We start from the raw sequence: 22,424 nt of genomic DNA on the forward strand, positions 1-22,424 counted from the left end.
TGTATATTGGAGGCAGCGGGGTGGGGGAGCAGGAGCAAGTGCAAGCAGCTCTGCCTTTTAAATGTAGTAAGAGACACTTGGCTCTACGTTTAAAAAGCAGAGGCACAGTGCAGGACCCGCTGTGAGCAGAGTCCTGGACCTACTCCCAGTGCGCCATTTCCCGGACCAACTCCCGGTGTGCCGGGTCCCCTTATCAACTAATCATGTACTTGATACAAATTGTATTGAGTACTCAATTAGTCATTTACTCAGTACTTAACATCTTTATTATCTAGTAACTCCCCAGGTTTAGAATATTTCAGTTTGTTGAACAAAATTGTAGTTTTAAATATGATGTAACTAATGTTAATGCCAGTGCACTCTGCTTTGTGATTTAGGTGGTGTCTCTTGCACAATTACTCAGTGACCCATTTTACAGGACACTTGAAGGCTTCCGAATGTTAGTGGAAAAAGAATGGCTCTCTTTTGGTCACAAGTTCAATCAGCGGAACAGTGTGACCCTCAATTGTCAGGGCAGTGGATTTGCTCCCGTTTTCTTACAGTTCTTGGACTGTGTGCATCAGGTAAGCATAACAAATCTATGCCTGTTCAGTGTTTAGAAAATGGAAATGTGGGTGCTATCACTGAAGAAATAGGGACTTTCTCTTTCACTCTTGTGAGAGAGTGCCCTTTTTGGGGGGAAAGAGGGAACATAGTGATGTTATTGATAGAATGATAGAACATAGACTATTCTTTCTAAATAGTGGTAGTTGGTATTGTGTATCATGTAAGGTGATTTATATAGAGATTTAAATAGAAGCTCTGTGAGTTAGAGGCAAGCCTCCTATAGTACGTGAAGGACCTCAAATCACAAGAAAGAGTTCATGTTTACTTAACTGATGTAGAAAGTGAATGTACTGTCTATAAAGAAAATGCTAGCTGTCCTACATGCGGCTGCCAGCTCTTCGCTTTGCAGTTAATCTTGAGGAGACAATTCACTCCATTGGTTTTGGAAACAGAAAGTGATATAATAATTACATCATTTTGTCAATAGTTTTCATTAGCTTAGTTAAGTCTAGTTAGTTTAGGGTTTGGTAGGTTCCTTCCCCCTTGTTCTCCCACCATTTGTTATGCCCAAGATTTCATACTTCAAGCCCTGTCTGTCCTATCTCTGGTTCTTTCTGATTAGGGACCCTTGCTAGAACTGCCTGTATTGCCTTGCAGAATCCCACATTCCTTTGAAAAGTGGGATCTCCTTGTACTAGGCAAATATTTAATAGAGATGTCCTTGAGACCTCAGTGTGGTCCTGTCCTATCCCAATCCCCAACTCACTGACATGAACCTTCTGATAGTATCCTGCTGGCACCAGCGCTCTCAAGCTGGAAATCCTCTAGCAGACACAAGGACTCCATTAAACGGAGACATGAGGACGACAAAGATAAACTCCTCATTAAAAGAGGAGCAAACTACTCCCTATGTCCTCTAAGAAAAAGACAGCTTCTGTTTCTGTTTCCTTATCACCAAGTAAGACTGTGTGCCCCAAGGCAGGTTCAAACCAGAGTTCACTGGGGCATGCACTGGCATCCTCTTTTATAGATGGCTTTGAAATGGTGAAGGGCTACTATACGACCTAGATGGGGCTACTAAAAGGTGGGTGGATAACTGGCTTCATTTAACAACTATTTGCTTACGGAAATCAGCCATTTAAAAAGTGTCAGGGCACACTATTACTGAAAAATTGCTTATTTTCTTATTTTTACCATAGAACTATAAAAATGACATATAAATATTGTACTTGCATTTCAGGCTATGTTGAGGAGTCTAAACAAGTCATTGTAGGACATTTTAGTTGGTACTGACTTCACTACTTCTTTTTATGTAGCCTGTTGTAAAACTAGGAAAATATCTAATTGATTTGATGTACCTCTTGAAAGATCTCTATACATATACCGCCAGGGGTATATGTACCTCTTGTTGAGAACAACTGGACTTTATTATCACAGTGGTGCCTTTTCCCACTGGAATTGTGAATCTACATACAAAAACAAAGAGAAGCAAAGTTCTTCTTCAAGTGCTCGTCATGTTTATTCCATGTAGCTGTGCACACTGCATGCACATGTCATTGGAAGTTTTTCCTTTAGCAGTACCCATTGGGCTAGCAGGGGAGCCTCCTGTAGTGGCACTACTATATCAGTTAATAAATACCCCCTCTGGCCCTCAGTTCGCTCTCCCTTGGCGACCCCATTGACTTGTTCCCTGATGTTGGGGCAGTCTCTTCCCCCAGGGAAAGCCTTGCCTGGTCCTGCTGCAGAGAGAGGGCCATCCACAGATCAGCCCTCTGCAGTGGCCTCCTTGGGGGCCTCCCAGTCCCTCTCGCAGGTCTGCAGCCTGGAGGTGGTAGGCATGAAGCACTTGGAAGAGGGGAAAGTGATCAGGAATAGTCAACATGGATTCACAAAGGGCAAGTCGTGCCTGACCAACCTGATTAGCTTCTATGATAAGGTAACTGGCCCTGTGGATATGGGATACCTTGACTTTAGCAAAGCTTTTGATACGGTCTCCCACAATATTCTTTGCCAACACCTTAAGGGAATATGGATTGGATAAATGGACTGTAAGATGGATAGAAAATTGGCTAGACTGTCAGGCCCAACAGGTAGTGATTAACGGCTCGATGTCAGGTTGGCGGTCGGTTTCTAGCAGAGTGCCCCAAGGATCTGTTCTAGGATCAGTTTTGTTCAACATCTTTATTAATGACCTGGATGAGGGGATGGATTGCACTCTGAGCAAGTTTGCAGATGACACTAACCTAGGGAGAGAGGTAGATACGCTGTAGGGCAGGGATAGGGTCCAGAGCGACCTGGACAGATTAAAAGATTGGGTCAAAAGAAATCTGATGAGGTTCAACAAAGACAAGTGTAGAGTCCTGCACTTGGGACGGAAGAATCCCAAGCATTGTTACAGGCTGGGGACCGACTGGCTAAGTAGCAGTTCTGCAGAAAAGGACCTGGAAATTACAGTGGATGAGGAGCTGGATATGGGTCAACAGTGTGACCTTGTAGCCAAAAAGGCTAATGGCATATTAGGTTGCATTAGGAGGAGCATTGCCAGCAGATCCAGAGAAGTGATTATTCCCCTTTATTTGGCTCTGGTGAGGCCACATCTGGAGTATTGTGTTCAGTTCTAGGCCCCCCCACTCTTGAAAGGATGTGAACGCATTGGAGAGGGTCCAGTGGAGGGCAACCAAAATGATTAGGGGACTGAAGCGCATAACCTATCAGGAAAAACTGAGGGATTTGGGTTTGTTCAGTCTGCAGAAGAGAAGAGTGAGGGGGGATTTGATAGCAGCCTTCAACTTCCCGAAGGGAGGTTCCAAAGAAGATGGAGAAAGGCTGTTCACAGTAGTGATGGATGGAAGAATGAGGAGCAATGGTCTCAAGTTACAGTGGGAGAGGTTTAGGTTGGATATTAGGAGAAACTATTTCCCTAGGAGGGTGGGGAAGCACTGGAATGGGTTACCTAGGGAGGTGGTGGAATCTCCATTCCTAGAGGTTTTTAAGTGTCACGACAAAGCCCTGGCTGGGCTGGTTTATTTGGGATTGGTCCTGCTTTGGGCAGGGAACTGGACTCTATGACCTCCTGAGGCCTCTTCCAGTCCACAGATCCTATGATTCTAAGGTGAGTGAGCTGACACCAGGGAGTCAGCATGTTTTCAGTCAAAGCTTTTCCCCGCTGACTCAGGAGCTAGAGTTACAGCCACTAACATGGCCCGGGGCTGGGGTCCAGAGGAGTGGGAGGGCCTGGAGTTGTCGCATGTTCCCCTGCTGCCAGTGACTTGACAGGTCTGGTTCTGCTGCAAGAACATTGAAGTATCCATTGTACCAGGTCTGTGGACATTATTACTCCAAAAAGGAAATTTTTAGATAAGCATGGAATGATAGGGTGCGTTCATAAACGTCCCCTTGGGATTGTTCCCCAGTGTGCTGCTCATGCCACTGACACCTGCCTTCATACTTTCTGGGGCTCCCTGCCATCCTGTCTTGCTGAGGCAGATCCTCTGGTGTCCCCCAGACAAGGCACAGAGTTGGGGTAATTCCTCCTCCCCCCTCACCTCCCATCCCGCAGAGCAACACAGACATTGACTCATAGACTTTAAGGTCAGAAGGGACCATTATGATCATCTAGTCTGACCCCCTGCACTGATTAGGCCACAGAATCTCACCCACCCCTCTTAGAATAATCCTCTCACTTATGTCTCAGATATTGAAGGCCCCAAGATGCAGAGAATCCTCCAGCTGTGATATGTGCCCCATGCTACAGAGGAAGGCAAAAAACCTCCAGGGTCTCTACCAATCTACCCTGGAGGAAAATTCCTTCCCGACCCCACTGAACCACTTCAGTTCTGGGAGGATGCGGTTTTGGGCACAGCACCCAGGAAACCAATCTCCAAATGGCACCAACCTCCCCCTCCCCCCCAAAAAAATCTGTCTTTCCCTGTGTAAAAGTTTTACACATGGAAAGCTCATCAGGTAAACTCCCTTTAACAATGAAAGAGAGAGATGCACAATGGTTGTTCCCACCAGTGACAATTTTTACACTAGGCCTGATAGAAAGCAAAAGTGTATTTATTAAGTACAAACAATAGCGGTTGCAAGTAAAAACAGAGAGGGGAAAGTAAGTTACTACATTTAAATGAATAGAAAACACATAGCTACTTCTAATCCACTGAGAAATGTCTCACCCTAAAGAGCTGTTCTTATATCAGGTATAATATTCAAGTCAGAAACAACTTCTTTACTTTGACTTTGGCCCCCAGCCCTCTTTCTGTCCTTTGTGCCCTGCTGTTTCCAGGTTAGTAAAAGACAAAGGCCACTGCATGACCTGCCCAGGATGGGTATCTTTTGTTTAACATCTACTCCCCCTTCTGTGAAAAACTACTAGGTTCAAAAATGGATCCCAGTACCAGGTGGTATGGTCACATGTTTTCTTAGGCCCAACCACCTTCTTGACTTAAAGGACAAACAAGACTATTTACAAGTTCTTAAGTTGATCACCAAGTTGTTATGGCTTGGGGGATACCAGCGATGACTCTCATTAGCACATTTAAAATTATAAACAGTCTCATACTTCATATGTACAAGAATGATGCATGCTGTAAACAGTGTGAGGCTGTAAACAGTCTCCCACTTCATGTACAAGAATGATGCATGCACCAAAATAAGAGATACCTATTCAGCAGATTGTAACATTGTAATAGACAGGTTATGTGAGGCATTTTATTCAAAGCACCTCTGAGTTATGTATATTCAGTGCTTTTTTTGTCATGGTACACCCCGGCACGGTGTACCGGCACCTATTTTCCCATCTTAATTGAATTGAATGGGATTCCCCTCTGGCATACTGGCATCTATTTCTTGTTTCCTGGGGTGGCTTGGCTCCTGACGGAAGTGCACCGCGGACACGTGGCTCTTAAAGGGGCCACAGCTGCAATTTGGCCCTGGCACAGCTTTTTTGTTTTCCCCTCAACTTTGAGCCTGGAGTATCGGCACCTTTTTTCTTACAAAAAAAGCACTGTGTATACTTATATTCAAAAGCCAGTTTTCATAAAGCATCTGAAGGGGGCCACCACACATGGATCATTTCCTATTCATTTTTTTTAATGCAGTATTGTTGTAGCAGTGTTGATCCAAGGAGATTAAAGACGGGGGGGGGGGGCATATCTTCAGCTTCTGTTGGTGAGAGAGAAAAACTTTCAAGCTCACACTGAGCTCTTCTTCAGCTATAAAGCTTGTCTCTCTCACCAATAGAGGTTGTTCTAATTAAAGATACTACCTAACCCTCCTTTTCTCTCATCTTTTTGGCCAATTTAAGTGTTTCTATTACACTCCAAACTACATTTCTCTATAAAATCAATTATTTTTTCTAGGATAAGCCATTGAGTTACCAAAATTCATGTTTATATAAAAATAAATTATCTGTTTATTACATTGGCTAGTGAGTATCATTTAGAAAAAAAATGTCTAAGAAATATATAGAAATTTTTAAAATACAGTAGCAGCTTCCCATATATGGTACTGTGTATTTCTTTCTTCCCTATTTTTTGCTTAGGAAGTGATACAGGTTATTAGTATTTTGAACACATATTCTTTACACAGTAGTTTGTGTTTCTTGTCTTTTACATTAGTTTTTAATCTGTGCATTATGTGTTCTACACCTTGTACCCTCTGCTTAGCAAAAGGCTGTAAACTAAGTATATGATATAGTATAAGGGTGAGTAATTATTTTTGATGGGGGATAGTGATAGAAATGTAACCATGTTAGTCTAGGGTAACTGAAACAAAATACAGGAATATGTAGCACTTTAAAGACTAACAAGATGGTTTATTAGGTGATGAGTTTTCGTGGGCCAGACCCACTTCCTCAGATCAAATAGTGGAAGAAAATAGTCACAACCATATATACCAAAGGATACAGTTAAAAAAATGAACAGATATGAAAAGGACAAATCAAATTTCAGAACAGAAGCGAGATGCAAGGGGGGGGAGGTAAATGTTTGTGAGCTAATGATATTAGAGGTGATAATTGGGGAAGCTAACTTTGTAATGGGTAAGATAACTAGAGTCTTTGTTAAGACCCCGGCGTAAAGTGTCAAATTTTAGCATGAATAACAGTTCAGAGGATTCTCTTTCAAGGGCAGTTTTAAAAGGCTTTTGAAGCAGGATGCAGGTAATTAAGTCCTTTCTGTTTGAAATGGCAAGAAACTGTTTTTTCTTTGTGATCCTGTCTAATATCTGTTTTGTGGGCATTGATCCTTTGGCGAAGTGTCTGAGACATTTGTCCAATGTACATAGCAGACGGACACTTTTGGCACATGATAGCATAAATTATATTTCTGGATGCACAGGAATATGTGTACTTGATCTTATAACTCACTTGGGGTGTGTCTAGACTACATGCCTCCTTCGACGGAGGCATGTAGATTAGCCAGATCGGAAGAGGGAAATGAAGCCGCGATTAAAATAATCGCGGCTTCATTTAAATTTAAATGGCTGCCCCGATCTGCCGATCAGCTGTTTGTCGGCAGATCGGGGGAGTCTGGACGCGATGCCCCGACAAAGAAGCCTTTCTTCATCGACACAGGTAAGCCTGGTTTCACGAGGCTTACCTGTGTCGATGAAGAAAGGCTTCTTTGTCGGGGCATCGCGTCCAGACTCCCCCGATCTGCCGACAAACAGCTGATCGGCAGATCGGGGCAGCCATTTAAATTTAAATGAAGCCGCGATTATTTTAATCGCGGCTTCATTTCCCTCTTCCGATCTGGCTAATCTACATGCCTCCATCGAAGGAGGCATGTAGTCTAGACACACCCTTGGTTAGATCCAATAATGGTATCAGCAGAGTGAATATGTGGACAAAGCTGGCAACGGGGTTTGTTGCAAGGGAAGGTACCGGGGTTGGTATTAGTGTGGTATGTCTTGTGGTTGTTGGTAAGAATCATCTTGAGGTTAGGTGGTTGTCTATAGGAGACTATGGATCTGTCTCCCAGAGCCTCTTGAAGTTTAGTATCCTGTTCCAGTATAGGCTGTAGTTTATTGATAATGTGTTGGACAGATTTAAGTTGGGGGTTGTAGGTGATGACAAGTGGTGTTCTATTGTTGGTTTTCTATTGTTGGTGTTCTATTGTAGTCTTGGGTCTGTTTTGAAGTAGATGGTTTCTAGGTATTCGTCTGGCTCTTTCAATTTGCTTTTTTATTTCTCCAGGTGGGTAGTTGAGGTTTATAAATGCTATCATGTGCCGAAAGTTAATATCATTAGCTCACAGACATTTACCTTCCCCCCGCCTCCCGCATCTCCCTTCTGTTCTGAAATTTGATTTGTCCTTTTCATATGTGTTCATTTTTTTAATTGTATCCTTTGGTATATATGGTTGTGACTATTTTCTTCCACTATTTGATTTGAGGAAGTGGGTCTGGCCCACGAAAGCTCATCATCTAATAAACCATCTTGTTAGTCTTCAAAGTGCTACATAGTCCTGCATTTTGTTTTGATGGGGGGGCACTCCAAGATTTTGGTAAATGGTCAAGGGATGGACTTTTCTATGGAGGAGGTGTGGGGTCTGGGACAGAGGCTGGGTGCAGTAAGGAGCTTGGGGCAGGAGATTGGGATACAGGAGTGTGGGGTGTGGAAGGGAGTTTGGATGAAGGAAGGGGTTGTGACTTGGGGTAGGGGATTAGGATGCAGGAGGGGGTGCATGGTCTGGAAGGGGGTTGTGACCATGGGCAGAGTGCAGAAGGGGGTTCTGGGGTTTGGGTTAGGACCTAGGGTAGGGGTACAGGAGGGAAGTGGACAGGGTTTAGATTGTGACCTGGTGCAAGAAGTTGGGGTTTGGGAGTGTGGAGTATCAGGTGCAGACTCTGGAGATGCTTACCTAGGCATCCCAGCAGGACCCTCTGGGAGTATTGCCCTATGTTAGTTTATGTTCCACTAGATACAATATTATAATATATTATAATCAGGCTAGAATTTGATCCTGAAATGTAATATGTTACCTGATATTCAAATGTCCCACAAATAAACACAGAGAAGAAACATTTGGTTTCTCTTTAAATCTCTCTTTTAACCATTCATTTCAATTTTAACATCTTGAGTACAATAAAACAGTAGAGCCAATATACATAAATTTGTCCGCTGTTCAACCAAAGTTTCAAAAAACATATGAAACAGTGATTCCTAAATTAGAACTGCATCATCTTTGAAAAACTCATTGTTTATTCCAGTATTTCCAGGTGTCAGCTGAATTACTAATGCTAAATCATTGTTTTTCAATAGCAACATCTGGCAGATAGTGTTGCTTCTAAAAAGATGGAGTTGATTAAAGTGATGTCATTACAAGAAACTCCCCTTATTTTAAACTTCAGCTATATCTGTTTGGTATTTTGATAAATATACTTCTATTTTATAGTGAACAAATGATGATCCAGAATTTAAATAAAATTCTCCATCAATTTTAGGATTCTGTCCTACAAACAATTACACATGTGAAATACTTTATTTACATCCTTTTCATATTCACTGGCTGCAATGAGGTCAAAAGCTAATAGATGCTAACATGAGTTCAATATAACTACTCCCATGGGGAAAACAAAAAGAAAAACTATGTAGCACTTTAAAGACTAACAAGATGGTTTAATAGGTGATGAGCTTTCGTGGACCAGACTCACTTCCTCAGATCATATTCTGGAAGAGAATTGATATGACCATATATACCAAAGGAATACAATGAAAAAAGTGAACACATTATAAAACTGACAAATCAGATTTAGTACAGAAGATGGGGTGATGGGGAAGGAAGGAGGAAATAGCTATTTATGAGTCAATGAATGGCTAATCAGGGGTGATAAGTGGAAAGCTATCTTTATAATGGTTAAGGTAATTAGCATCTTTGTTTAGGCCCATTCATAAAGTGTCAAATTTAAGCATGAAAGAAAGTTCTGAAATTTCTCTCTGTAATCTGGTGTTAAAGTCTCTTTGAAGTAAAATGCATTTAGTAAGGTTGTTAAGACTATGTCCAGGTAGGCTGAAATGAAAAGCAACTGGTTTTTCCTTGTGAAGATGTCTGATTTGTGGGCATTAATTTTTTGGCAAAGTATCTGAGAAGTCTGTCCAATACACATATCAGAAGGACACTGTTGGCACATGATGGCATAAATTATATTTCTGGATGAACAGGAATATGTGTTCTTGATCATATAACTGACATGGTTAGGTCCAGTGATGGTGTCACCAGAGTAAATATGTGGAAAAGCTGGCAATGGGATTTGTTGCAAGGGAAAGTTCCAGGGTTGGTATTAATGTGGTATGTCCTGTGGTTGTTGGTAAGAATCTTCCTGAGGTTAGGTGGTTGTCGATAGACTATAGTTCTGTCCCCCAGAGCCTCTCAGAGTGTAGTATAGTATCCTGTTCCAGTATAGGTTGTAGGTTATTGATAATGCGTTGGTGGGGTTTAAGTTGAGGGCTGTAGGTGATGACAAGTGGTGTTCTATTGTTGGTTTTCTTGGGCCTGTCTATAAGTAGATAGTTTCTGGGTATTCATCTGGCTCTTTCAATTTGATTTTTTATTTCCCCCAGTGGGTAATTGAGATTTACAAGTGCTTGGTAGAGATATTGAAGTTTCTTGTATCTGTCAGTGAGATTAGAGCAGATGCGATTATACCTAAGGGCTTGACTATAGACAATGGATCGTATGGTGTGTCCTGGATGGAAGCTGGAGGCATGTAGGTAAGTGTAGCAGTCAGTGGGTTTTCTGTAGAGAGTGGTATTTAATTTTCCATTAGTGATTTGTACTGTAGTGCCAGGAAATGGATCTCTCGTGTTGAATGGTCCAGGCTGAGATTGATGGTGGAATGTAGGTTGTTAAAGTCTCTGTGGAAAGCGTCCAGTGTTTCTTGTCCATGGGTCCAGATTATAAAGATGTCTTCGACGCAGCATAAGTAAAGGAGGGGTAGAAGTATACGGAAACGTTGTTCTAAGTCAGCCGTAAAGATGTTAGCGTACTGTGGGACCATGCGGATACTCATGGGTAAAGTTACTCAGCTGTTAATGTGTTTGTAATAACAGTTTTAGTGAGTATTATTTAGTTTATAGGCTATTTCAGAATTTCTTTGATTTATTTAAACCAAATACATATTCATTTGCATTGGGATTAAAAAGCTACAAGATATTATAGAATTGGAAATCTATAAAAGAGAAGAGTACATTCAGGAATTTCACAAGTCTTTATTTTAATCTTTATTTTAGTTACAATAGCAGAAATATCTGCATGTTTACTTAGCTAATTTAGGTATTTAGGGTGGGATTTTCAGAAGAGCCTAATGCTGCTACACACACAATTCCTGATTTACATTTTGGCTTTTGCAGATTCAGACTAACACGGCTACCTCTCTGATACTTTACATTTTTGGGTTGCTTATGTGAAAATTGCATCATTGTTAAGCCATACTTCAACCTTTTAGTCATGCTTAGGATCTGATCCCTTTCAAATTCATTGATTGCAATGAACTCAAAAGGTTATAGATGCTAACTAAATCTAGTTGCTCTTTTAAAAATTAAACATAGTTAAATAACCTGAAATGACCAATGACATCTTTTTTGTGCTTATTTGTAATCAGCTAAATAATCCCAGCTACTTTCTATGATATTAGGTTTGCAATGCATACTATTCTCTCATTTCTAATTGTCTGGGCTACATTTTATGAGGGAGTTTTGACTCCAATAGCTTACCACTCATTTGAACTTTGCAGATTGTACTGCAGCTGGAGAACTAAAGTGAACAATGGTCACTTAAGCCAGTTCTGACACCTTTCCCTGTCTCCAAATATGCAGAAATCAATTGTTAACGCACACACAATAATAGCAACTATGTCATTCAACTTTGTTCTCTCACGCAACAAGTATTTTAGATTACTTCTGCAGGAAAACAAACATAAACTGCATTACAATCATTTCTACAGTAACTTTAGCTCCAGAAGCATCAGAAAAGGGATCTAGTTGTGAAAGAATTTCATTCTCAACATCTAGATCCCTGCCAGGATTTGAAAAACAGTTTATTTTGATTGCCCTTTAAATTTCATAAATTGCTTATTGGCACAAAGGCAGAAATTAGGATGCTGTAAAATTCATGACTAACAGCTAATCTGTTGTATAAAAATATCCATCCCTTATGGAATTAACTGAAAAGTTCTTAAGATGGGGGGAAAGTACTGAACTACATATAGAGTACATATTTTTAAATACATTAATTATGGATAGCAATGCCATATGTAATAAACTGTATTATTTGACCACTTATAAATCTGTGCAGCATAAGAAAACATTATCATCCCATTTACAGTTCTGCCAGTCTTTTTCTTCTCCTTTTTGTAAAAAACCAGAAAACCTTTTCTCTTTATAAACCTGGTCTTCCACAATTTTATTATGGAGAAAATTACATTACTGAAAATTGTTTTATGCTTTTGTATTGTTAAAAATCTATGACAGTTTAGCAGTCCACATCATGAAAATAGAGAGGACACAATAAGCAACTATGCACGAAGTGGAAAAGTTCCTAAAGTGACTTAATATTTTAGATATCTGCCTACTAGTTAATATCCAAATGAGAATTCGTTGTCTGAAATAATGTATATGTGCCTATCTAGTTCTATAGGGATTTTTCCTATATGACTCCAATTTATCACAGCTGTACATTGGTACCTAATTTCTTTTTGATGGATTCAGATTCAGAAATTTGTTCAGCTAACACATCTGATGCTATGCTCCCAAATCAACTCTCAGAAAAACAATACAAAACAAATATGGTCTCACTGATGAATGAACACTTTTCACAATATGTATCTCACCACTCAGTCCTTATCCTCAAATGAAGCCTACATACAACCTTCAAAAAAACAGACTGGTAGGTTAAAGTCATAACTTTGCTAGACACAAAATATATTGATCTTAATAAAGATGCATTATGTATGGCATAATGCGGGGCTGGGCAAAATACGGCCCACAGGCTAGATCCAGCCCACCAAGCCACCAAATCCAGACCGCGGACGCAGCAGGGAGCCCCCAGGCAGGCTCCGTGCTTGCCTCACAGCCCTGCACACCACTCAGAAAAGTGGCTGCAGAGCCATTTTTCTTTCAAAACTGTGATCCCGGAGGGCAGGGGAAAGCTTCAGTCATTGACCCCGCCCCCAACACAATCCCATCGGCCAGTTTCTGCATCCATGGTTGCCAGGATGGTGTTTTCAGGAAGCTTGATTATGCACTGTAGTTTCTTCAGTGGTGTATCATGCCGGTAGCATAGACTCAGCATAGCCAGATAATTTTCCTGTAGGGGTGAAAATGCTGAGCTGACATTATTTACCTTACTATTATTCCAATATAAAGCAAGAATCTTTCCTTATCCATGTGTATCCCACTGACAGAAAGAAGGCTACTTAGGTAAGTAATGACTGTAGGAGCAGTTTTAACAGTTGCATATGACCATAAAAAAGTACATCTAAATACAAATTATGCGGAAACATATTACAAGCAGATATAAATTCCGTTGGTAGCCAGACACGTTTCATAGGATCCTCATACATTGCACTACATGTCATATTATGGCATGATAGGATAATATATTGATTACGTTTTGCTGTTTCTCGAATAATTTTATAGTTTCAATATTTGTCATGCACCAAAACCCATATCCTTTCTAGTTAGAACTATTTTCTAAGTATAAAGTACTATCATGAATAATACTTGTCTATTTTAAATTAAAACATTGAGTAAAATATTAAAGATATGTATGCCAGCACATAGATTAATGGTATTGACGCATTGTTTTCCATATTAAATGCTATTTATAAACTAGTCTAATTTTTGATATACAAAACATTTATAAAACATTTAAGTTGGGGAAACCATATTTGTTTCATTTTCATTACATGTGTTCAAACTATTGTTATAAAAGTAGCCCCTCTAATCAGTTAGTATTGACAAAGGGAGATTTCCCCTGTTCACCTAAATGAATCCTAGTCATGATGCAGAACCTGAACTGTAGATGGCTTTTATTATTCCAATATAAAGCAACATCGTATTCTTCCAGCTCAACTTTGACTTCACATGAGTATATCTGGCTATAGGATTCTAGATGCTCACTGCAGGTGAACCAAATTTAAGGTTAGAAAAAATGTTGCAAAACTTTGCAAATGTTTTATAAAATGGAAGCTGTAAGCCTAATATGAAATAGGTTTTGTGAAAGTGGCCTCTGTTAAAGCAGCCAAAGCAAGCTATACTAGTATGTAGGAAAAAATGCTGTGCTTTTAAATTGAAAACTAGGATGATGCTATCTATATTCATCATCTTGATGAAGCAGTCATTCCATGGTTTAACGTAGCTGCAAAATGTCTTCAATGAAAATACCAGGAAATACCTGCATGAATCCATGAAGAGTGTAGGTAAGACAGTGACCCTTAATTACATATTTATTAGCATTCATTGGGTTATTACTTTGTGTTATGGACCTTTGTGTCCTTTAAGCATTCTTGTTTTAATATAGTCAATGTCTTTTTTCTCTTCTGTATATATTTTGTAGATTCACAATCAGTATCCTACAGAGTTTGAATTCAATCAGTATTTCCTGAAGTTCTTAGCTTTTCACTACATTTCAAATCGATTTAAAACATTTCTTCTGGATTCAGACTATGAAAGACTAGAACACGGTATGTGTAGTTGAATGTGGTTGATGCTCATTCTTTTTTGTTCCTTTCATTTCTCTGTTATTTTACGCTTTTGCCCTTATTACTAAGTTCACAGGAGCCTTTTCATTGTGAGATGTTGCAACAACATTGTACTACTGATTACATTGCAGCAAACTAGAAACATAGAAACTTAGCGTAAGCTGCGTAAGTGCCATGGGTATACAGGCAGTCCCCGGGTTACATGGATCCGACTTACATCGGATCCCTACTCACAAACAGGGTGAGGCAACCCCGCACTAGCTGCTTCCCCCCAGCAGACCAGGGAGACGCGAAGCTAGCGCCCCTCCGCCCCCCCCCCCCCAGCAGACCAGGGAGACGCGGAGCGGCTTTTCTCAGCAGACACCTTAGCTTGAGAATAAAGGACTGAGGGAAGTGAGGTGTGGGAGAATAAAACTGAGCTCTGAAGAAATGTTTGGCTAGAGTTTCCCCTACAATATGAACCAGTTCCGACTCACATACAAATTCAACTTAAAAACAAACCTACAGTCCCTATCTTGTACGTAACCCGGGGACTGCCTGTATTAGAATTAATTCTGTGGACTAAGGCATTGGCAGCTCTGTTTTGTGAATGTGTAGTTCCTGAGCCATGCTACAAGGGAAGAAAAATTGAAAGAATAGTTATAATTGGCGGAGCCTTGCTTTTCTTTCCAATCCACTCATTCAATACAGTTTCCCCTTCCGTGTGCCTGTTCTCTAAAAGACTTTTGGTTTTTGTTGTGGTTTTGTTTTTTGTTTTTTGGGGGGAGGAAGGTTTGGTTGGTTGGTTGGTATTTTAAGTACAGAAAAGATCCTGTGATTCATGAGATTGTATGGCATTACCACAAAGTCCTTTTCTCCCTTTTTCATGAAGTCCTGTGTTTTCTTTTACTTTATTCCTCTATTTCTAACAGGCTAACTGGCTTCATGTAAGGCCTTACCTGCCTTCTGAATTCTCAGCCCTGTCTCTGACAGATTGCTCACTCAGTCACATCCACCTTTCCCTGGCTTACCTCTGAACATGTGCAAGAAGCAAAATGGTAGTGAAAACTCTGAAATTAAGTTGTCACAGAGAAATCAGATGTTTCATGGCAAGCAGTCTATTTAATGCTTCCTCTAAAGTCCCAAACAACTATGAAAATAATGCAGGCACCAAGCAACCATTCTTTATCTGCACAAAATATTGATTTGTATTAGGGATGCCAACCTGTAGCCGACTATGTAATTTAACCGATAACCTTGGGATTATTGGTTAATCCTATCAACTACATGCAGCCCCCCCCCCTTGCTGCCTCTGTATGAGAGGCAGCAAGGGAGGAGGTGGGAACCAGTGCTTGGGGATCCTATGGAACTGCCTTAGACACACATATGCACACTGCTGCCTCTGATAGAGAGGCAACATTGGGGAGGATGACGGGCAGGTGGGAGCTGGTACACACTGGAAGCCACTTTCAAGTGGCTCCTCGCGCATATCAACTTCCACGGAGCCGCTTCCCTTTCTATCATAGACAGTAGCATGGTGGGGGAGTGGAAGGCGGGAGCCAATACACGGGGGGGGAGCCATCTTTTAAGCTGGCTGTGTGCATGTGCCAGCTCCGTGGAGCCACCTGCCCCCTCTTTAGGCAAGAGCTCTGGGAGACAGGGGAGGCTGCCACAGAGCAGCCTCTGTCTGCAGTGGGTCCAAACTTGCCACAGACAGAGGCTGCTCCGTGTGCTGCCGGTGCAACCTCTGATTGTGGGGAGCTCAGGCCCACTACAGACAGGGGCTTCTACCACCCCATGTTGCTGCTTCTATATTCAGAGGCAGCAATTTGGGGCAGCTGTTGAGAGCCATTCTGCATGGGGGGCTGATTTTTAATCCAGTTCCCCTGGTGGACCAGCTCCCACCTGCCATCCCTCACTGCTGCCTTTGATACAGAGGCAGCAGCACAGGGTGGAAGGTGGCCCCCGGGAGTGGAGCCAGGAGCACTCTGGTTTCTTGCCCCATCCCAGGGGCTAAGATTTGATGCGGTTAAATGCATCGATATCTAACAAAATGAATCTGTATGTTCTTCTTTGCGTGATGTCCCCGTGGATGCTTCACTGTAGGTGACAGGTCGCCCGAGGCCTCAGATCGGAGCCTTGCAAAGTAGTTTCTCTTTTTGAGCTGCGCATACACAGGAGGCGTCTCATGCTGCTCCCGCCCGAGTGTACAGCTCGCACGGCTCAACCCCTCCCTTTCAGTTCCTCTCTACGTGCCCTCAGAGCGCCAACAGCTCCCTCTCAGCCTATTACCTCACGTAGTGCTTCATAGTTATCAGTTAGATAGTTACTTTTAATAAGTTTATAATAGTTAACTCAATAGTTTTTTAGTAATTTCCCGCATTTATTTCTCGCTCAGCTAAAGTGGCACCATCTCTGACAGTGCTGTGTGCTCTCACGCCCGTTCCAACGGTGCACACTGACCCACAACTGAGGTGGGAAGCAGAGGAGGCACTATAATCAGCGGCTGATAATTCCAGTAGGCACCAGCACTCGTACCCTCCTTCTGCAGTTCTATCACCTGCAATGTCCTCAGCCCATTGCTCTCCTCAAATACTACAATCTCCAAAATGGTCTCACCATGGTCCTTTACCTGATGATGACCAGGTGACCACATTTTCCTCACAACATGCATCACCGATAGGGTCACGCCCACACCATTATAAATTTGGACCACATCAAAACCCCTGGTACCCACACAGGGCTTCTTCCCCCGCACCTTACCCACTGCAGTGGGTGCCTTGGGAATATTGGTACTCACACAGACACCGGTCCTCAATTCATGCCACACCAGCAAGAAGAGGCTTGCCTCCAACCTGGTCCCTCCCTCGTAGAAAAGACTCAGAAGAGGACAGACAAGTGCCTGACAGAAACCCAGACTCTCATACATTCAATGCATTCCCAACGGACAATTCTCCATCAATACCATCTGATACGTGCCCAACAGACGACATTAAGCAATTTCAAGAGCTTTTTAAAAGAGTGGCAACAAGCCAACAAGTCTCTCTCCAAGAGGGACAGGAAAAACAACACCATCTGTTAAAAAATCTGCACCCCACATTACACGGGGAGATTGCCTTACCTGTAGATGAGGCAATTATGGAAACATCAGATGAGTTATGGAAAAAGCCTGCATCTATTCAGCCTACCAGCAAGAGGGCTGACAGAAAATACTTGTTCTTCCAAAGGACATGGAATTTCTGTTCACACACCCCCAGGCAAACTCCTTGGTGGTGGAATCAGCCCAACAGAGATGCAAACTACCGCAGTATAGGTCAGGCAATCAAGACAGGGATCACAAAAAATTAGATCGCTTCCACAGAAAGGTCTATTCTTCTGCATTGCAATTGAGAATTGCAAATTACTCTGCTCTTTTGGCATACCATGATTTTGATAATAATTCAAAATTGGGGGATCTCATGGGACACCTCCCTGAGTCAGAGACCTGTCCTGAAGGCAATAGTCCATGAGGGCCACATGATTTTCTGCACTGCCCTACAAATAGCACTGGATGTTGCCGATACTGCAGCTAGAGCAACAGCCACAGTGGTGGTAATGTGCAGGGCATCCCGGTTACAGGCTGGGAACTTTGGTCCAAAGTCGAGGACCTATCATTTGACAAACTAAAGTTATTCACAGCTAAAACAGATGAGGTCCTGCATAGTAGTAAAGTAGTCAAGAACTAAACTCTGAACTCTGGGCACATACATTCCACCCTATAGACATAAACGATACACTCCCCCCCCCCCAAAACCGCAACAGATACGGGCAATATAATCGACCACCACAGAAACCCTACAAAGACACCAGGTCCAGACAGTGGCCACAAAGAAGATGCTTCAACCAGGGCCGCCCTTCCAACTAAACCACGAAATAGCAAATTTGAGGGTGTGGTCGAGGGTCTGCAAAATCTCCCTCATGATCTAATGCCAATGCAATACAGCCATCTTTTTATCCATCATTTGCACCTCTTCTTAACGCAATGGAAGTCTATAAGATCAGACCAATGGGTGTTGGGAATAATTCTCATCAGATATACTATCCCCTTTACTATCCCCCCCCCCCCCCATCCTACCCAGTCCCTCTTCAGGAACCTCTCTCATGAGGCCCTGCTAAAACACGAGATCAATCATCTCCTGATGATTGGGGCTATAGAGAGAGAACCCAAGAAATTTCGCGGAAGGGGGTTCTACTCAAATTACTTCTTGACAGAGAATAAAATGGGGGGTTGGAAGCCAATCCTTGACCTCCGCAAACTGAACAAATTTCTGAAGAAACACCAATTCAAGATGGTGACGCTAAATACAATTATTCCAGCATTAGATCAAGGGGACTGGTTCGCAGTCCTCAACCTGCAAGATACTTACTTTCATTTCACCATCCATCCAGCACACAGGCGTTACCTACTCTTCACTCTTGGACCAGACCATTTTCAATACAAAGTCTTACCTTTCGGCCTTTTATCAGCTCCCCAAGTATTTTCAAAGGAACTAGCAGTCGTTGCGACATATCTCGGACAACAACCCATCATCATCTTTCCATACCTCGACGACTACCTGATAAAAGGGGTATCATGTGAGGAGACCACCTCCATGAAACACAACCAGAGCCCTCCTCAGTCACCTAGGCAATCTAATCAACTAACAGAAATCAATGCTGCATCCAGTCCAAGACACAGAATTTATAGGCACCCACCTAGATTCGATCTTACCCACTGCTGTGCCAATGTGACCTTCTTTCCCAGAACCATGGGAAAATGTTACATCCACAATCCAATACATTCCACGTCCAAAGAGGGATGTAAATTAGACATATCGAAATTGCAAATGAAGCCGGGATTTGAATTTCCAATGCTTCATTTGCATAATTGCTTCATTACTTTTTTTTGAAAAATGCTATTTCGAAAGTGAAACTGCAATCTTAAGTTCTGGTCATTTTTGCAATATTTTGCAATATTTTCATTTCTTAATAAATGTCATAAAACAAAATTCTCCTGATTATGCTTTACCATTTGTTACATATCACTCTAAATCCATCTTTTACCTTTTTTCTGATAGGAACATTGTTTGAAGATAAAGGAGACAGGCATGCCAAAAAGGGAATCTGTATTTGGGAATGTATTGAAAAAATGCACAAAAGGAGTCCAATTTTCTTCAATTACCTATATGCACCTGTTGAAATAGAGGTATGACACAGAAACTTTTATGTTGTTTGTTATTCTGAATGATTCTTTAATTAAAATTTGTCACTTGTTGAATTGGCCTAGACCACTTTCAGACATATTTTATGCTAACTAACACTGCTGAAGACAGGTTAAGAAATATTAATAGATCATTGCAATGTTTCAGTACTTTATATCACTAGTCATCCTAAATATTTAAGTCTTACACTGGTTACTTATAAAGAGACAAGTCCTAGAACAGGCTTGCACAACTCAGAAAGCAATGACGGCCATATTACTCCAAAGAAAACAGCTGCAAGTAGGGATGCTATCCCAAAAAATACCAAGCACATGACTAGAAATTTTTGTTGAGCAAAAACAAAACAAAAAAAACCCACCACGTCTCAGCTTGACCCCCTGGCATTTGTCTCTCCTTCAGCCTGCCCCTTGGTGTCTTCCCCTTTCTCCTGTCCTGCCCCCCTTCCCTCAGCACAAGCCCCTGTCATGGCTCCTTCCCCACTCTGGCATGATAAATGCAGAAGTGGGGGCCAGCAAGTGTACCCCAAAGCCTTATCTACCAGGCCTTGGTATAAAACTTCCCCCAAAATCTTAAAAACCTAGATCTTGGGAATAAAACTTCCGCTGCCACCACCCAAATGTTGATAAAGAAGTCAGGGGAAAGATCATTTGGGAAATCCCAACCCTAAAATAAAAATCAGGCACACAATTAACCACTGCCAGGTTAATAAAAAGAAAAGAAAGAACTTTTATTATTACAACAATATTCCTGTTGCAAGCATAATGACTAGATAGGTAGGTAACAAAATATACTCATGGAGAAACTCCATGGGCCTAGAACTTAGTTACAAAGAAAAGCCAAAACATCTTTTAAACAGTGCCAGATCTCAGATCCCATACCCAACCCTTAAAACAATAAAGCCTAACGAAACTACCTAAACTTTACCCTACTTACAGAAAATGAAGAATGGTGTCTTGGAGAAAGAGAGAGAGACATGCTTGTCCCTCTCTGTAGCTGCAGAGAACACACCCCGAGAGACAAAAGAAGAAAGGAAAAATCTCAAATTCCTTTGTCCCAGTTTGAAAGTCCCACCTACATTCCTACTGGTCACTCCACCTGGCTAGGTGTAGTTAACCCCTTAATTCCCAGGCTGCTGGCTAACCCTCATAATCATGAAAGCCCCTTCCCCTCCTCTACCTGGCTTCTGCCTTTCTCGCCACCTGGCTCGCGTCCTGCCTCCTCGCGCTGGAGCTGCACGCAGGCAGCCCAGCAGCGAGAATCACCACACTTCCCTCTCCTCGGCGGTGCTCCCCTCCCCCACCCGGCAGGCAAATCGGATGGGGCCGCACCGCCCGCAGTTGTCACGGGCTGCACAGTGAGCCCTTGCGGGCCGCCTGCTGCTCTAGGGCCATATGTTGTGCAGGCCTGTCCTAGAATATTTCCTTATGCATGTGTATCCCACTGACAGAAAGAAGGCTACTTAGGTAAGTAATGACTGTAGGAGCAGTTTTAACAGTTGCATATGACCCTAAAAAAGTACATCTAAATACAAATTATGCGGAAACATATTACAAGCAGATATAAATTCCGTTGGTAGCCAGACACGTTTCATAGGATCCTCATACATTGCACTACATGTCATATTATGGCATGATAGGATAATATATTGATTACGTTTTGCTGTTTCTCGAATAATTTTATAGTTTCAATATTTGTCATGCACCAAAACCCATATCCTTTCTAGTTAGAACTATTTTCTAAGTATAAAGTACTATCATGAATAATACTTGTCTATTTTAAATTAAAACATTGAGTAAAATATTAAAGATATGTATGCCAGCACATAGATTAATGGTATTGACGCATTGTTTTCCATATTAAATGCTATTTATAAACTAGTCTAATTTTTGATATACAAAACATTTATAAATATTTAAGTTGGGGAAACCATATTTGTTTCATTTTCATTACATGTGTTCGAACTATTGTTATAAAAGTAGCACCTCTAATCAGTTAGTATTGACAAAGGGAGATTTCCCCTGTTCACCTAAATGAATCCTAGTCATGATGCAGAACCTGAACTGTAGATGGCTTTTAAAATAGGGAAAATGGGAGAGGTTTTCAGGGTTCCAGATGAGAAATGAAGGAATTTTCGGTACTTAAGTACGTAAATACAATGTGCACACACATACATACACACCCACAAACACACAATTAGCCTCCTTTTTATTATCTTGTTAGCTGAAAAGATGGTCAGAAAAGAATAGCTCATTCCTCTCCATGTATAGTCTACTGTTGGTGTGCATGTGTCCTATGCACTCAAGTTCAGCTTCTTTTGAATATTGGAGCGGCGTTTATACCAAATGTCCTCATGTCTGCCACCTAAGATATAAATGGCAAGGTGATCCTAGCTGTCCGTCAGATCCTTCACCAATAAAATATACAGATGTTTAAAGATTTCCATAATATCAAGAAGGGCATATCATGGAATACATATGGGCGACACATCTCGAAGAACTGTAGTTATTGTAAGGTAAGTTACCACTTCTTCTCTGAGTGTTTGTGGCATCTCACCACCTTTGGCTACAAGTTGGAATTTGCTAAATCCAAACTTCTCACACACTGTGCAATCTATACCGTCCTGGCCACCATGGATGTAGAAGCTCTTTACACCCTCATTCCACGTGATGATGGATTATTAGCTGTCAGGAACTCTAGCCCCGATGATGCCACTGCACACCTGGTTACAGAGCTCTGTGACTTTGTCCTCGCTCACAACTATTTCCAATTTAGGGACAATTCTTCAAGTCAGCGGTACAACCGTGGGCACCCGCATGTCCCCACAATATGCCAACATCTTTATGGCTGACCTTGAACAATGTTTCCTCAGCTCTTGCCCCCTATCACCTTTACGCTACATTGAAGACATCTTCATCATAGGGACCCACAAGAAGGAGGCCCTTGAAGAATTCCGCCGGG

At 41.7% G+C, this 22,424-nt stretch overlaps 1 protein-coding gene across 10 annotated transcripts in view; it reads left to right on the forward strand.

Moving 5' to 3' along the window:
• Window positions 1–22,424, forward strand: part of SBF2 (SET binding factor 2) — a 639,223-nt gene that overhangs the window by 587,699 nt on the left and 29,100 nt on the right. For all 10 annotated transcript variants that reach the window (XM_006129312.5, XM_006129315.5, XM_006129314.5 and 7 more), the window contains 3 exons: window positions 378–563; window positions 14,103–14,229; window positions 19,323–19,450. In XM_006129312.5, coding sequence (XP_006129374.2) covers window positions 378–563; window positions 14,103–14,229; window positions 19,323–19,450 — 441 coding nt within the window. The remainder of the gene's footprint in view (window positions 1–377; window positions 564–14,102; window positions 14,230–19,322; window positions 19,451–22,424) is intronic.

The sequence above is a fragment of the Pelodiscus sinensis genome, chromosome 5 (assembly GCF_052426305.1).
Source record: "Pelodiscus sinensis isolate ZL-2025 chromosome 5, ASM5242630v1, whole genome shotgun sequence".
NCBI lineage: Eukaryota > Metazoa > Chordata > Testudines > Trionychidae > Pelodiscus > Pelodiscus sinensis.